This window comes from Schistocerca gregaria, chromosome 4, assembly GCF_023897955.1.
Source record: "Schistocerca gregaria isolate iqSchGreg1 chromosome 4, iqSchGreg1.2, whole genome shotgun sequence".
Classification (NCBI taxonomy): Eukaryota; Metazoa; Arthropoda; class Insecta; order Orthoptera; family Acrididae; genus Schistocerca; species Schistocerca gregaria.
Genome location: NC_064923.1, coordinates 465,242,857 through 465,261,436, shown reverse-complemented (window position 1 = coordinate 465,261,436; position 18,580 = coordinate 465,242,857). Strand labels below are relative to the sequence as shown.

The 18,580-nt window shown below is 39.4% G+C and overlaps 1 protein-coding gene across 1 annotated transcript in view; it reads left to right on the top strand.

Annotated features, from left to right (window-relative positions):
- Window positions 1-18,580, top strand: part of LOC126267772 (laminin subunit gamma-1-like) — a 133,815-nt gene that overhangs the window by 22,704 nt on the left and 92,531 nt on the right. Inside the window, exons 5-8 of the mRNA XM_049973077.1 lie at window positions 4,159-4,355; window positions 4,851-5,066; window positions 7,247-7,517; window positions 11,565-11,743. Of these exons, the coding sequence (XP_049829034.1) occupies window positions 4,159-4,355; window positions 4,851-5,066; window positions 7,247-7,517; window positions 11,565-11,743 (863 nt within the window). The remainder of the gene's footprint in view (window positions 1-4,158; window positions 4,356-4,850; window positions 5,067-7,246; window positions 7,518-11,564; window positions 11,744-18,580) is intronic.

Genomic DNA, 18,580 nt, shown 5'->3' with positions numbered 1-18,580 from the left:
GTTTCTCACAACTAAATAGAATACTGACTTGGATTCAGAATCAACTGATGTTTTTTGAAGGATACGATTTTCACCATAAAAGCAGCATAAATGTATAATACGAATGTGCTACCCATACATGTATGAGAACTTTTATTGCAGACCTGTTCAAATACAATAAAAGTTTGTAAACTGACAGAATTTAATGCTATTTCCTCCTGTGTTTCACAAAATTGTCCATTTTTAAGCAAAGCATTGGATTGTTCTTGTGGCTAATACATAGTTTCTTGTGTATCCCTTGCACATTGCACTGGCACTGGAAGTTAGATGTTATGTTATTGTTCAAGCTAGGTCGATTCTGTAGCAAGTGCTTTGGTGTATTGGAAAATTCGATGCTATTCAAATGAAAGCATTGTTTGCTAAGTCCTACCCTCCTGAATTCCTCAAACTAAATGTTTGTGAAACCTCAATAGCTAAAGCTTCATTTGTAAATGTAAGACAACCCCTGTATTGATTGATTAAAGTATGTAAAAATGTTGATCTGAACAGCAATAGTTTAATCTGTGAATATAAGATGACACCATATTTTTTGAATGATGAATTTGGGAGAAACTCTTGTCTTATAATTGGCTAAATATGGTATTTTGTTTCCTTTTTTTTAGTGCCGTATAATGATGCTGGACGTATCATCAACAACATGTATGTTGTTGTGGACTTAGCCCAAAGATTGATGTGATGTAGCTCTCCACACTAGTGTGTTTTGTGCAAGCCTCTTCACTTCTGCTTACCTTCTGCATCATATTGAACCTGCTTACTGGTCTCCATCTACTGCTTTTAGCTTCCATCCCACACCTCCCTTCGTTATGAAATAGATGATTTCTTCATGCATCAGGATGTGTCCTGTCAACTGATCCCTTCTTTTAGTCCACTGTGCTACAATTTTTCCCCTTTATTTATTCAGTCTACTAGCTAACAGTTCTTCACTGTCCTTTGCCTTCTTTAACAGAACTGAAACGTCATTGGCAGAAATCAGTTTATATTTCTTCTTACTGAACTTTAATTCCATTTCCAAATTCTTCCTTGCTTTCCTTTATTGCTTGCTCAGTGTACAGATCAGATTACATTAGGGAGAGGTTACCACCCTGCCTCACTTCTTGACTACTGCGTCCCTTTTGTGTCCTTTGACTCTTTATAACTGCAGTGTATTTTCTGTACAAGTTGCTATAACTTTTTGTTCTTTGTATTTTATCCCTGTTATCTTCAGAATTTCAAAGTGTGGTCCAGACAACATTACCAAAAGATTTCACGAAATCTCTTTTTTCTAAGTAAACAGTCTTATGATTGATTTGCTGTGGCCTGCCACAAATTCCTCTTGAGTATCAATTTCTTCATCTCAGAGTAGCATTTGCACCTTTTGTTGTCAATTAGTGTGACTACAGAGACTTATACCTAGCACACTTCCTGTCAGACACACATTCCCAACTGTCCACAACCTACATTCGTGATGTTCCTAAAAAGGATATTTGCCCATTCATTCATTACTCGCTCCATCTAAGGTGGTGATTTCCATAAGAATTCTGGCAAAGTGTGCACATTCGCACAGAAGGAGGTCAATGGCTGAGTAGCCTTTAACTATATGAAGATAGTAACTGTTCCAAAAGAACAGATATAATGACCATGCAGCTTCTTTAGAAGTAGATGACAATTAATCGAAAATCTTAGCTGCCAACAGGTGTTGTTGACATACATCAATGAGGACAGTTGAAAATGTGTGCCCTAACCGGGTTCCGAACCCGGGATCTACTGCTTACATGGCAGACGCTCTATCCATCTGAGCCACCGAGGGCACAGACGATAGCATGACTGCAGAGACTTATCCCTAACACGCTTCCCGTGAGGAAATATTTTTGCTTACAATAGGAAACACCAATTGCTTGCATGTTTCTTTTAGTTATTTCATCATTTGCACTAGTGTTTCTTGTGTCATAGCTGCAAAGGGAGATTGTCAACTTATGTCGTAACTTACTCTTGACATCTCAAAATTTCTCAGGGAAAAGAGTTAAAAGTTGTCTGGAAATCAGGGAAATGTCAGAGAATTTCACTTGGGGAAACTCGTGGCAACCCTGAAAAAAATATGACAAGTTTAGTTTGTTTCCACGTGTCTTGAAACCCTCTATGAACACTAACATGTGTAGTACTATAGGTAGCCAAATGTCATGTCACCCTTTTCGCAAACTGCCATCTGTAGTGCTATAGGTATGCTCTTGCTCCTGCATTAAATTGTGGTATATTGTCAGTAGACTGTCAAATTTTGACAGAGACTGTCCTAAAGGCCATATAAGACCAACTGATGCTGCCTAAAAATTATAACAAGACTGGATTGCCATCCATTACATAGAGAAGGCATTGAGTGGCAGACAGGAACATTTTGAAAGTCTGCTGTATATTATTATAGTCTGATCCATGAACAATGGCAGTTCACATAGGTTGAGACAACCATGAGGTTAGCATTGTTGCTGGTTCCAAATGACAGTAGGAGTATGCGCTTATACATGCTTTGCTCCTGATGAAAGTATGTATCCTGCAAATTATGTCTCTTGCTTGCTTATGGAAAATTTATCGTACACCACCACCATCTCCCATGACAGCTTGCAACAAATGGAATAACAATTCACTAAATAACTCATTATGGTTGAGTAGAATGCTGACAATGCATACAACATTCAGAGGCATGGCACTCATAACACTATTGAATGCTCATTGGCTGTCAGGGAATGCGTGATGTAGGTGTGTAGAATGAGCCTAAACTCGACTGCCATCATTCATGACTCCAACTATAGCTATCAGGCTAAGTACTTCATCAGATGTAGACAGAACAAAACACACAAACAAACAAACACACACGCACGCACACACACACACACACACATTGCCACTGTTGTTTTCAGGTGCTAAGGCCCAGCTGCTACTGTGTGTGAAGTGAGCAGTAATTTTTGCTGAGGTGAACTATGGTGTACACAAGAGGCATAATGTAGCAAGGAGAAGGGATAGTAAGATAGTGGTAGAGAAAGATGGTAGTGCTGCCTGTGGGAGAATGCAGGGACGCTGTGGGGACAGCGTAGTGGGTTGCTACGTGCAGCATTGGAACAGTGTGCTGAAAGGGGTGAGGCGGGGTAGGGGGGGGGGGGTTGGCCAGGAGGGGGGGGGGGGGAAGTAGAGAAAGGGAAAAGACTATGTAAGTGTTCTGGCACATTATTTCATTCTGGATTTTCCGTTGTGAAATTTCAAAAACTAAAACAGGCATAGAAAGTGAGACCAGAAAAGAATCAGTTGCAATAACATGAATCCAGGAACTTCAGCTGAAATAGTACTTGATACATGACCATTAGCAGTCATTCACAAATACTAGCTTCAGGACATGCCTAGTAATTAATTATAACTTACAAGAGAAGAATAAAGGAAGATTATAATTAACATGTTATTGACAATCAGCCAGAGGCAGAAAATAATAAATATTTATCTTGTTTGAGTGTGTGTCGGTTTGTGCTGAACTGACAAACCTAATGTAGAAACAGTCTTAAGCATAGATGTTGTTCCACATAACCAATACTTGAAAGCTGAAGGGAAAGGGCTATGGAAGTGGAATACTGGAACTTGATGTAAAATGTTGCAATAATCAGAAGAATATAAATGGGAAGAAATTTGTTTACTTGAGAAAAATATGAAATTATAAGACAGAATTACTGGTTAGTACTTACAACAAAATTTGTAGTTGCTGACAGACACATGTAAAAACACAAGTCACTATCCTAGCTTTTGGAACTATTACTTTCTTCCTCCGGAAAATATGAAAGAAGGATAAGTAGGGGAAGGTTTAAAGGAAAGAGCAGGCCACTAAAACCTAAGGATGAACGAACAATCTGGTAGTGTGGGTAGATAAGTTTTACAAACTCCTTGCTAAACGAGTTACATGGTTCAGAAATCTGTTTTGGTTGGAGATTATTTACTTACATTCTTATGTAAAACACACTTGCCCTAATATAATAACCAGTTTATTATGTTATCAAAAGTAATGTACTTCTTTCATTCTTGTTAATGCCCTATTTTGTTATGCAAAGATTTTGTTAATATATTGCTACCATGTCTTATTTTTGAACTGAAATAATTTATTCTCCACAGGTTTTTATGGTAATGCCTTATCTTCCATCAAAGGAAACTGCACACCATGCCATTGTAATAAACTAGGTACTTTACAAAGCCTTACTGATGATACCATATGTGATCACTTAACAGGACAGTGCCCATGTAAACCACATGTTATAGGAAGAAACTGTGATACCTGTGAAGATGGCTATTTTAATACTAACAGTAGTAAGGTATCTAAATCAATACTTCATTACAATTGCTCAGAAAGCTTAATGTTTCAGATATTTCACATTATGTTACAAATTACATAACCCTCTCATTTCAGTTAACAAATTAATGACTGTACTAAGCTTCTTTGTTGTGGTTTCTACCAGACAGCACAATACACTAAATAACATGTTTTGATTCTGACAATGAATTCCTAAATGATTCATTAATCATGCACCCTATGCTGAATGGACTATCAAAATGTTTGATAGTAACATTTAACAGTAAATGCTTTAGTGCATACGTCATACAAAGTACTAGGGAAATTAGTGAGATTTGTAATCCATAGTGCAATTGAATATTGAAGATCAGACTTATATAAGTTAAAAAGGTCACTCAGAAACTGAGATGAGTTTCCAATGAATAAGTTTTATAATGTAAAACTCAGTACATTTAAAAAAATAACTTGGATTCTATTTCAGTCTATCTCATTAATTATAATTCTTTGCAAATTTCAGGTTTGTGAGGCCTGCAAATGTGATCCCACAGGTTCTGTCAGTCAAACATGTGATAAAGATAGTGGACAATGTACTTGCAGAGAAGGGGTTACAGGTAAACAGTGTGATGCATGTGAAATACACACTTACAAGTTTTCAGAGAATGGATGTAAGAAATGTGAATGTAATCCTCTTGGGTCATCTAGTCCACTGTGCGATAATTTGGGGCAATGCTCAGTGAGTAATTGTAATATCACACATATTTACATGTTTATCATAATAGTGTTAATTAGTCATTTCTAATTGAACTGTTACACCTAGTTACTTCAGTGGGAACATATAGTAACCTTCTGTGGGACAGTGATAAGCTGAACTCATAAAGCACTATGTGATCATTGCTGATATTTTCCAAATGTACATATTATTTACTGGATGAGGACAATATTTTAAACTAGATTACACTATATATTGTTTGTTTCACAGGCCGATAGTGAGAAGTTCCTTGTGTGAGTGTAGTAATAATGAGCAAGGAAGGAGAAAGGATGGTAGGATTGTTACAACAGTGATATTTTCATCTGTAGTGGCTTGAAATTCTGGGCTTTGCATTTAAAATAAAATGTGAGATTGATTCACTCTTTTTCTATTATTGGTAATTCTTTCAGCATTGTTGTTCCTCAACCTGTGACACTCACACTTGCTAAGCCTTGCCTCATTCTCTTTCTCATCAATATGTCATTTTCATTCTCTAGAAAAGTTCTTTTCTGGACTAAAAATTGTTATACTTAAAGGGGCAGTTATATGACATGAAAAAAAGCACATTTTTACATGTAGACTAACATAATGTAGAGTAGCTGATACATCATGGCTAGTGTGAGCTGTTAACAGTGATACAGTTAAAGTTTATTGTAATAGATTTTTAGCCAACAACAGCTTATCTCTGTGTACTAAGGAGATCCAACAAAGTAGTCAGGCAATAACTTTTTATTTCCTTAAGCTTTAATGCCAATCAACTGAAAAATCTAAGTCAATACAAAGAATAATCATAAAAATCAAAGAGTAAAGCAGATTGTCCATGCACTCATCACCACAAAATAATGCTGCGCTTCACTGTGCATTCACAGGTATTATGCTGGTGACTACCACAGTTTCCCCAAAGCTCAGCAGTAAAGTTCACGTTATTTGTGTTATGATCTTGGCTTTCATTTTCAGTCAAATCATTGCATGGTAAAGAGAAGATCACTGTAATAGTTGCACATAAGACAGAGTAGTTTCCAGTGTTGAGCTACCGCTCAGTACTCTGAAACTTTATAAGGTACAGATTCCAATCTTGAAAGCTGCAACATAATTTGGATGGAAATGAAAAATGACCAGTGGTAATGGAGTGATGTTAAAATTTTTGACACAGAAATCACAGTTAAGAGGATAATATTTAAAAAAAAGACAGATTTTGACTAAAACTAGTGTATGTGTTATACTGGTTAAATTGCTAAACTGTTTAGGCTTACAGTTCAAGTAAAAATATGGATTAAGGCTTTATTTTATACATTTTGATTGGAGAACATAACAACTGTTGTAAATTACGCTGTAGGAAATACTACAACCAGCCATCATGATATACTGCAGATCCATGACTCTCCTGTGGTCTGGGTCTTACTCCCCGGTGTTTAGTGTCGGGTCTCAAAAGAGTATAGTAGGAACAATTGAATTTTTATGTGTTGCTGAAAGATAATATGGCTAGTGAGATTGTTTATGTCAACAAGCGCTTCGGAAATAATTTTTAGAAGTGTGTGAGATAAAAATAAGGGACCCTAAAAATATCTTTAATCCTTACATTGAATTCAAAGAGCAGAACTCATTGTGACCCTTCATATGCCTGTTCTATAGTTCAGTGGAGTTTTTGTCAATGATGCAGTAACTTTGAAATTTATAACAGTCATTTAATTAAAATTTCTTCTTAGTTGTATGCTCTATGCCACCATAGCACTGGCACAAAAGCTGTCAGCGGCCCACAGTTGTGACTTTGTGTAGAGGGCCTGCTCCCAACATGGTTGCTAGTTACAGTCAAATAAACTGGAGTAGTGCTTGATAAGGGACTAGGTGTGTACACACCACTACTCCAGTTCTAGATACGAAGTAATGTATTGTTGTGGCACTTTGGCAGCTCTGGACAATTCACATCTAACACCAGGAGCTTCTGAATGGAGGAACTTGATTGTATGGCATGAAATTTCAACTAACAAGTAGTTTTAATAAGACATAGAACAGCTGTGGAATTTTGCAACCCATCTACAGTAAGAGATTGTTTTGCTTGTAGCGCATTTTTGCATAAATAACTGACTTTTTATACTAATTATTAAATTAAATGTAGTGAGTGGAAAACTTATAATGAAAGTGATCTAGATTACTGTTTTTATTAGTGCCTTGACAACGTTGAAGGTCTTAAATGTGATCGCTGCAAGGAGAATATGTATGATTTGAAAAATGGCTGCTTGGAGTGCCCCCAGTGTTACAGTCTGGTTGAATCTAATGTGGGTTCCTTACGTCAGTCTCTGCAAAATCTCATGGAGAATCTAAATGAATATGAAAAGAATTCACATTTAGAAATGAGTGATCAGTTTGAGACACAGCTCTTGGTTACAAATATTTCATTGGACATCTTCCAGAAGTATGCAATGGGAACCCTGAAAGGTATATCACATTAGTTTGTGCTGTATTACCCAGTGTGCAATGCTACTTACTTTTCATTTGTTGCTGTTTGTAAGATTGAACACACTGGTACTGTAATAATTTGATCACTATGTTCAACGTAAAATGCTGTAGTTGTGTAGAAACCAAGTTGGTCTTTTTACGCAGCTATGGCATGTTACATTGTCACTGTCAATCAAAGAACTTAAAAGTAGAAAATATCATCCTTCTCCTTGAGGGAGGAGCATACATGTTTTAACAGTGAGAAATAGTAATTTTAATTTTAATAATTAACAGCCTCAGTTGAACTGTTTACCAAGAATTTTTCCAGTACAGCACTTGGGGCTGCTGCATCGTGGTCACGAAGTGGTGCCAAGGCAGTTCCAGATAAGTTTTATAGCTTAACAATAATTTATGGATGTGTAGTTTTAGCTTGATGATATCCACTAAGGACAAACGGTAGTTACTGTTATTCTTAAGAAGGTTGTGTTATTCCGACTGAAACCTAGCTAAATTCTAGGTAAATGGTTCAACTGAGGCTGTTAATTATTAAAATTAAAATTAATATTTGCACAATTGCTCACAGGGCTGCAAAATGTTGAAGATATTTAAGTGAGAAATAGCATTTTTCATTTCTAAGTGTTTCTGTTGGCCATACATGGCATCTCACCTGAGCAGGTACTGGCTAGCCATTTTTTCTCTTATAACAGCCTTGACCCTATGTTCCTTCTGCATCAATCTCCACCCTATGGCTTCTACCCATGTGACCTTCCCCACTTCATGACATGCCTTGTGAATCCTCCTACCTCCACCTACACCAGCCTTATAACTGGCAAAACATATACTATCGGAGGGAGAGCCACCTATGAAATGACGCGTCACATACCAGCTATTATGTTCAGCCCTTTATGTAGGCATGACTACCATCAGGTTGTCAATTAGGATCAATGAGCATAGAAAGAGGGTGTACAGCAGCAACAAACAGTATCCTGTTGCATAGCATGCTCTACAACATGACATTTGTGACCTTGCTGCCTGTTTCACCACACACGCTATCTGGATTCTCACCCAGACACCAGTTTCTCAGGCATCTGTGGGTGGGAACTAGTGCTACAACATATCATTGGATCTTGCCACCAACCTAGTCTTAATTTACATTAATGACATGGTATTTTCTGAACTTTGCCTCTTTTCCTAACCCTCTCCAGTTCCTTTTGCTTCGCCACTCTTCCTTCCCCTGCTACACTTCTGCCTTGCTATGCTAGTACTGCGAACGGCTGAAACCAAGGGGAAGCTACAGTCATAGTTTTATCTGAGGGCATGCAGCTTTACTTTATGGTTAAATGATGATGACATCCTCTTGGGTACAATATTCTGGATGTAAAATAGTCCCCCATTCAGATTTCTGGGCAGGGACTACTCAGGACAACATTGTTATCAGGAGAAAGAAAACTGGCACTCTATGGATTAGAGCATGTAATATCAGATTATATAATGGTAAGACAGAGATTTAGGAACCAGGTTTTAAATTGTAAGACATTTCCAGGGGCAGATGTCGACTCTGACCACAATCTATTGGTTATGAACTGTAGATTAAAACTGAAGAAACTGCGAAAAGGTGGGAATTTAAGGAGATGGGACCTGGATAAACAGACTAAACCAGGGTTGTACAGAGTTTCAGGGAGAGCATAAGGGAACAATTGACAAGAATGGTGGAAAGAAATACAGTAAAACGAGAATGGGTAGCTCTGAGGGATGAAGTAGTGTAGGCACCAGAGGATAAAGTAGGTAAAAAGATGAGGGCTAGTAGAAATCCTTGGGTAACAGAAGAAATATTGAATTTAATTGATGAAAGGAGAAAATATAAAAACGCAGTAAATGAAGCAGTCAAAAAGGAATATAAATGTCTCAAAAATGAGATCAACAGGAAGTGCAAAATGGCTAAGCATGGATGGCTAGAGGACAAATGTAAGGATGTAGAGTCTTATCTCACTAGGGGTAAGATAGATACTGCCTACAGGAAAATTAAAGAGACCTTTGGAGAGAAGAGAGCCACTTGTATGAATATCAAGAGCTCAGATGGAAACCCAGTTCTAAGCTAAGAAGGGAAAGGTGGAAGGAGTATATAGAGAGTCTATACAAGGGCAATGTACTTGAGGACAATATTATGGAAATGGAAGAGGATGTAGATGACAATGAAATGGGAGATACAATACTGTGTGAAGAGTTTGACAGAGTACTGAAAGACCTGAGTCGAAACAAGGCCCCGGGAGTAGACAACATTCCATTGGAACTACTGACGGACTTGGGAGAGCCAGTCCCTACAAAACTCTACCATCTGGTGAGCAAGATGTATGAGACAGGCGAAATACACTCAGGCTTCAAAAAGAATATAATAATTGCAATCCCAAAGAAAGCAGGTGTTGACAGATGTAAAAATTACCAAACTACCAGTTTAATAAGTCACAGCTGCAAAATACTAACGCGAATTCTTTACAGAGGAATGGAAAAACTGGTAGAATCCGACCTCGGCGAAGATCAGTTTGGACTTCGCAGAAATGTTGGAACACGTGAGGCAATACTGACCCTACGACTTATCTTAGAAAATAGATTAAGGAAAAGCAAACCTACATTTTTAGCATTTGTAGACTTAGAGAAAGCTTTTGACAATGTTGACTGGAATACTCTCTTTCAAATTATAAAGGTGGCAGGGGTAAAATACAGGGAGCGAAGGCTATTTACAATTTGTACAAAAACCAGGTGGCAGTTATAAAGAGTCAAGGGCCATGAAAGGGAAGCAGTGGTTGGGAAGGGAGTGAGACAGGAATGTAGCCTGACCCTGATGTTATTCAATCTGTATATTGAGCTAGCAGTAAAGGAAACAAAAGAAAAATTTGGAGTAGGTATTAAAGTCCATGGAGAAGAAATAAAAACGTTGAGGTTCACTGATGACATTGTAATTCTGTCAGAGACAGGAAAGGACTTGGAAGAGCAGTTGAACGGAATAGACAGTGTCTTGAAAGGAGGATATAAGATGAACACCAACAAAAGCAAAACGAGGATAATGGAATGTAGTCGAATTAAGTTGGGTGGTGCTGAGGGAATTACATTAGGAAATGAGACACTTAAAGTAGTAAAGGAATTTTGCTATTTGGGGAACAAAATAACTGATGATGGTCGAAGTAGAGAGGATATAAAATGTAGACTAGCAATGACAAGGAAAGCATTTCTGAAGAAGAGAAATTTGTTAACATCAAGAATAGATTTAAGTGTCAGGAAGTCATTTCTGAAAGTATTTGTATGGAGTGTAGCCATGTATGGAAGTGAAACATGGACGATAAATAGTTTAGACAAAAAGAGAAAAGAAGCTTTTGAAATGTGGTGCTACAGAAGAATGCTGAAGATTAGATTGGAGGATCACATAATGAATGAGGAGGTATTGAATATAATTAGGGAGAAGAGGAGTTTGCGGCACAACTTGTCAAGAAGAAGGAACCGGTTGGTAGGACATGTTCTGAGGCATCAAGGGATCACAAATTTAGCATTGGAGGGCAGCGTGGAGGGTAAAAATCGTAGAGGGAGACCAAGAGATGAATATACTAAACAGGTTCAGAAGAATGTAGGTTGCAGTAAGTACAGGGAGATGAAGCAGCTTGCACAGGATAGAGTGGCATGGAGAGCTGCATCAAACCAGTCTCAGGACTGAAGAAAACAACAACACCAACACTCCTTCTTCGGACCAGAAAGAAGGCTTAGTTGGGGAAGTTCAGAAAACTATTTCTAATATCAATACTGGTAATTTCGCATCCTGAAAATGAATGTTAACCAATCATTCTGTCCCTCCACAATTTGAAAAATTGTCTCTATTGAATTTACCAGTTTAAATTATCTTATCGGTTCCTAATGCCTTTTGCTAGTAATATCATACAGTGAATGTTGCTACAATTAAGGAGCTCTTATATACCAATTTATGTCTAGAGTAGATTAATTTAATAATCAGTGTGCTGCTGTGTGCTGGAAATTGTAAAAGCTATGCTATGCTTATTTCAGGTGGAGAGGATGGCCTGAAACAAAAAATAAATGAACTTCAACAAGACCTTGATGCTACAGACTTTCTAAAATCAGTTACCGAAAGTGGTACAGAAAATATCATAAACACAATACAGCAGTGTGTTTCAAACATATCTCATGCAGAAGAAATTATTCAAGCTGTACTGAAAATATTAGAGGTAAGTTTTAGTGAGATATTTTTCGCCAGTTGGTACTCACAATGTTATAAAAGAAAGTAAGCATTTTACTGCCCCCCCCCCCCTCCTCTCCCCCCCCCCCCTTCCCCCCTCTCAACATGATCTCCCCAATCAATATGTCAACTTTGAACTGGTCCTTTCTAAGGGTTCCTTTATTAATCATATCCAAGATGTCAAGTATGCTCTTATACACCTGCAACCATAAATCACACCATATTGACAACTGGTCCATAGCTATTTCAATCCAGTAAAGAGACACTTTAAGAGCCACAGTTACACATAGGAGTTTGAGTGTTAATTATGCACAACATTTATGTGTCATCACATTGCCAATTGTTAGTACATTGAATCTTTGGACTTAATGGATAAGCGTACCAACCTGTTTGATGTCTCATAGGTCTCACAGATCTTCTTGATAATTATTAGGTGCTATAAATACTTTACAAAAAGTTCAACACATCTCTGCTTTTTTTGAAATTTCATTCACATCTTTTATCATTAAATACACTCATGATGATCAGCTTGCACATAGTAATTTCAGCAGACGTCATAACAGAGGTCAGCAGTTTTCATAAGCTCTAAGTAGCCAAGTGAAAATTAACAAGTAGCCATTCACAACCAAACAAGTGATTGAACTAAATACTTTTGATTGTAATATTCATTGTAATTAAACATTTTAAGAATTGAAAGCTTGAACTGACTGTGTGAATATTCTGAAACTACAGCTGGTACTGGTGGACATGTAACTTTGCAAATTGAATGTTGCATGGCAACACACTGACATGGAATTTTACATAATGGTTGCTAGACACAGACTGACTGTTGCTATGTGCATGACACCTATTTAAAGACACATTGCTCAGATATTATAAAACACTAAAATACATACTTACATACTAATTTATAAAATAAATGACATTAAAGGTACATAATACATGTACATATTATACAATCAAGTAATTTTATTTAACCATTAGTTGTAGCCTTTGAAACTTATAAAGTCTTAAAACTGAGAGGCACTGTTTTTTGAGGTGGAGCTTTGAATATTTCGCCAACTAATGTGTTATTTTTGTAAATGTATACATCTTTGGAATCAAAAAAATTAATGTTACAAGATGCTAACATTGAAATCTTAAAAGGACTGCATTTTGAGATGCAAACATTCTAGAAATTAACAATTTTGAATTATGATAACTTTTGAAATATTAAGTCTTTGGCAAAAATAACCCATATTTGAAAGAGGAGAATGAGGGCTCTCAAGTTAGGTATGACAAAACAGATAATTATTAATGGTCCGAATTTTTCAGTGCACATAGTTCTATTTCTTTCTTATCTATCTTCCCTCATGCTAATAAACAGTGATTTGGTGTTGAAGAGAGTGCTGGCATTGTCAGTGATACGTTTATTGCACCATACATCCTTCCATTCTGTCTCAGTGGTTGGAGATATCACATCTTCAAGGAATATTTATTGCCAGAACTGCTGGAGGGTGTACCTCTGATTGTTAGACAAAGGATGTACTTCCAGTACATTGGGGTGCCAGCCCACTTCAGCGTTACCTTGAGAAATCATTTGGGAGCCACCATTGGGAATAAGTGGATTGGCCAGAGTGAACCTGTAACCTGGCCACCCAGGCTACCTGACCTCATATCTGGATTTCTTTTTCTGGGGGCATATGAAGCAGCTGTTGCATGATACTGCTGTGGAAACAGAAGAAGACTCCTTGCTAGAATTGCCATTGCTGCTGGTACCATTGTGGACATACAAGGAAACTTTGAATGGACATGACAATCAATGCACATTTGAGCATTTCCTGTGGATGCCACTGCTGTAATTAGTGTGCTAATCTACCCACTGTGTAAGTCATCCCTAACATCAGAAATTGACATTCAGGGACCATATGCACTATAGCTAAATATATCAAACAATGGAAAATCCAGGTTGGAATGTAACCATACTATGAAAAGGAAAGTTGCTACTCACCCATATAGTGGAGATGCTGAGTCACAGACAGGCACAACAAAAGACTGTCACAGCTGCAGTTTCAGGCAACTGTAGCCACATTGCAAGCAGTGCATGATGGGAGTGGTGACTGGGTGGGGATGAGGAGCAGGCTGGGGTGTGGAAGGGGAGAGATAGTTGGGTGGGGTGGTGGAAAGTGAAGTGCTGCAGATTAGATGGGGGCATGCAAGAGGCGGGAAGAGGGGGGGGGGGGGCGGAGGGGGTACCAGAAAAGATAGAGTGTGATGGTGGATTGAGATCTGTGTGGTGCTGGAATGAAAACACTGAAGGTGCTGGATAAGTGAGGACAATGACTAATGAAGGTTGACACCAGGAGGATTACGGGAGCATAGGATATATTGTAGGGAAAGTTCCCACCTGTGAAATTCAGAAAATCCGGTGTTGGGATCCATATGGCATGGACTGTGAAGCAGTCATTGAAATGAAAGAGTTCATGTTTGGCAGCATATTCAACAGCAAGATGGTCCACATGTTTCTTGGCCACAGTTTGTCGGTGGACATTCATGTGGCCAGACAGCTTGTTGACTGTCATGCCAACATAGAATGTGGCACAAGGTTGCAGCTTAGCTTGTAGATCACATGATTAGTTTCACATGTAGCCCTGACTTTGATGGGATAGGTGATGATTTGTGACTGGACTGGAGAACATGGTGGTGGGAGGATGTCTGGGACAGCTCTTGCATCTACCTCTATTGTAGGGGTATGAGCCATGAGGTAAGTGGTTGGGAGCAGGTGTTGTGTAGGGATGGATGTGTATATTGTGTAGGTTCGGTGGATGGCAGAATAAGGCTGTGAGAGGGGTGGGAAGGTGGTCAGGACATTTCTCATTTCAGGGCACAATGATAGGTAGTTGAAACCCTGGCAGAGAATGTAATTCAGTTGCTCCAGTCCTGGGCGGTACTGATTTACAAGGTGAATGCTCCTTTGTGGCCATATGGTGGGACATGTGGAGGTGGTGGGAGGCTGGAGAGAAAGTGCATGGGAAATTTATTTATGTACAAAGTTGGGAGGATAATTACGGTGTGGGAAGGCTTCAGTGAGACCCTTAGTATATTTTGAGAGGCATCGCTCGTCACTGCAGGTGCAATGACCATTGGTGTGGTAGGCTGTATGGAAGGGACTTCTTAGTATGGAACGGGTGGCAGCTGTCAAAGTGGAGGTATTGCTGGTGGTTAGTAGGTTTGATATCAATGGGTATAGTGATGTAGCCATCTTTAAAGTGAAGATCAACATCTAGGAAGGTGATTTGTTGGCTTGAGTAGGACTAGGTGAAGTAAATGGGGGAAAAGTTGTTGAGGTTCTGGAGGAATGTGGACAGGGTTTTCTCACCCTCGTTCCAAACTGCAATGAAGTCATCAATGAATCTGAACCAGGTGAGGGGTTTAGGATTCTGGGTGTTTAGAAGGATTTCTCTAGAAAGACCATGAATAGGTTGGCATAGGATGGTACCATGCAGGTGCCCATAGCCATTCCCTGGATTTGTTTGCAGGTAATACCTCCAAAGAAGAAGTAATTGTGGGTGAGGATATAGTTGGTCATAGTGACTAGGAAGGAGGTTATTGGTTTGGAATCCTTCAGGATTTGGGGAAGGTAGTGTTCAATAGTGGTAATGCCATGGGCATGATGGATGTTAGTTTAAAGGGAGGTGGCATCCATAGTGATGAGCAGGGCACCATGTGGTAAAGGGACAGGAACTGTGGAGAGCCAGTGGAGGAAATGGTTGGTATCTTTTATATAGGAAGATAGGTTCGGGGCAATAGGTTGAAGGTGTTGGTCTATGAGAGCAGAGATTCTCTCAGTAGGGGCATAGTAACTGGCCACAATGGAGCATCCTGGGTGGTTGGGTTTATGGACTTTCTGAAGCATGTAGAGGGTAGGAGTGTGGGGAGTAATAGGGGTGAGCAGAAACGATTATTATTAGATTATGTTACATTACATTATATTATAATAATATGTAATATTATATAATTATTATAGTAATCCAGTTGGATCTCCAGTCAGTGCTCAAATCCTTAGGCCTATCCCAGAACCTCTCCTCAGAGTCCACCTCTCTGCTCTCCCCTACCACTCCCCACACTCCTACCTCCTACATTCTTTGTAAAGTCCATAAACACAACCACCCAGGATGACCCATAGTGGCCAGTTACTGTGCCCCCACTGATAGAATCTCTGCTCCTGTAGACCAACACCTTCAACCTATTATGCTGAACCTACCCTCCTATATAAAAGACACCAACCACTTGTCCACCAGTTCTCCACCGTTCCCGTCCCTTTACCACATGGTGCCCTGCTCGTCACTATTGATGTCACCTTTTTTTACACTAACATCCCTCATACCCATGGCCTTACTGCTATTGACCACTATCTTTCCCAATGCCCAACAGATTCCAAACCAACAACCTCCTCCCTAGGCAGCATGACCAACTATATCCTCACCCACAATTGCTTCTCCTTTCAAGGCACCACGTACAAACAAACCTGGGGCGTGGCCATGGGCACCTACAAGGCACCATCTTATGCCAATCTATTCATGGGCCATCGAGAGGGATCCTTCCTAAACACCAAGAATCCTAAACTCCTCACCTGGCTTAGATTCATTGATATCTTCACAATCTGGATCGAGAGTGAGAACACCCTGTCCACATTCCTCGATAACCTCAACAACTTTTCCCCCATTTGCTTCACCTAGTCCTGTTCAACCCAACAAGCCACCTTCTTAGATGTTGATCTCCACCTCAAAGATGGCTACATCAGTACCTCCATCCATATCTAACTTACTAACCAGCAGCAATAACTCCACTTCGACAGATGTCAGCCATTCCATACCAAGAAGTCCCTTCCATACAGTCTTGGCACTCATGGTCACCACATCTGCATTGGCGAATGGTCTTTATCAAAATATACTGAGGGTTTCACTGAAGCCTTCACAGACCTGTAATTATCCTCCCAACTTTGTACGTAAACAAATCTCCCGTGCCTTATCTTTCCTGTCTCCCACTACCTCCCGAAGTTTTGCAAAAACAGACATAATTTCTGACGGGATAGCAGCAATCAGTGATTGTATAATATTACTTATAATCCATCATGATTGCAAAATTTTTTATTCATATGACCGGTTTCGGTTTATTCAGAACCATCTTCAGATCTGATATTTCAGTCACAGGAGTAACTGGTCCAAATCGTGCAACTTTCACATTATGTGATGCAGCATGTGGAAGTTGTTGGATTTGGATGGGTTACTGCTGTAACTGAAATATCAGATCTGAAGATGGTTCTCAATGAACCGAAACCGGTCATATGAATAAAAAATTTTGCAATCAAGACGGATTATAAGTAACATTATACCTCCCTAAGTCCCACCATTCGGTCAAAGAGGAGCATACTCCTTGTATCTCAGTATCACCCAGGACTGAAGCAACTCCACCGGGGTTTTGGCTACCTCACATTGTGCCCTGAAGTGAGAAATGTCCTGACCACTATCCTTCCCACCCCTCCCACAGTGGTATTCTGCCATCCACTGAACTTACACAATATACTCGTCCTTCCCTACACAATGCCTGCTCCCAACCACTTACCTCATGGCTCATACCCCTGTAATAGACGGAGATGCAAGAGCTGTCTCATACATCCTCCCACCACCACAATCTACAGTCCATTCACAAACATCACCTGTCCCATCAAGGACAAGGCTGCCTGTAAAACCAGTCATGTGATCTACAAGCTAAGCTGCAGCCAGTTTGCTGCGTTCTATGTGGGCATGACAACTAACAAGCAACATGAATGGCCACCAACAAACTGTGGCCAAGAAACAAGTGGACCACCCGATTGCTGAGCACACTGGTTTAGATGACATCCTTCATTTCAATAACTGCTTCACAGCCTGCACCATATGTATCCTTCCCACCAACACCAGCTTTTCTGAACTGCACAGCTGGGAACTTTCCCTGCAATATATCCTATGTTCCTATAATCCTCCTAGCCTCAACCTTCATTACTGATTGTCCTCACTCATCCATCCCTTTCCCTCTTCACATTCTAGCTCTATGCAGTGCTCATTCCACCATCGCACCCAGTCTTTTCACTTCTCTCCTTTTTCGTACCACCGCCCCCCCCCCCCCCCCCTCTCGCCTGCCCCTCGTCTAACCGCAGCACTTCACTGTCCACCAGTCCACCTTACTATCCCTCCCCCTCCCCAACCCAGCTTCCTCCTTACCCCACACAGTTGTCACTCCCATCATCCACTGCTGCTGCTGCTGCTTTCAATGTGGCTGCAGTTGCGTGAGACTGCAGTCGTGTGTGTGTGTGTGTGTGTGTGTGTGTGTGTGTGTGTGTGTGTGTGTGTCTGTCTGTCTGTCTGTCATCTATTTTTGACAAAGGCTTTCTGGCTGAAAGCTTTATTTGTGACAGTCTTTTTGTTGTGTTTATCTGCAACTTAGCATCTCCACCATATGGTGAGTAGCAACTTTCCTTTTCATAACTAAATATATTTGTTTTGATGTTTTTTTACCTCCTGTATTAATCTGTATGAATAGTTTTGGAGCATCCTTTATATCACTAGCTTGTCCTTTATTATCTTTGGTATCTCTCTATTTCTTGTTTTGTTAGCCAACTAAAGTTTTAAGGTTTAGCATCACTTCCTGAATGTCTCTAGTTTCTTTACTTCCATGAGTCACATTTTAATTTTTCTGGACATATGACAACTGTACTTTTGAATTAAACAAATGAGATGTACACTTACTCTTTCTATTAATTTTCCATTGAAAACTATGTGTGTAACTACAACTATTATAACTTAAA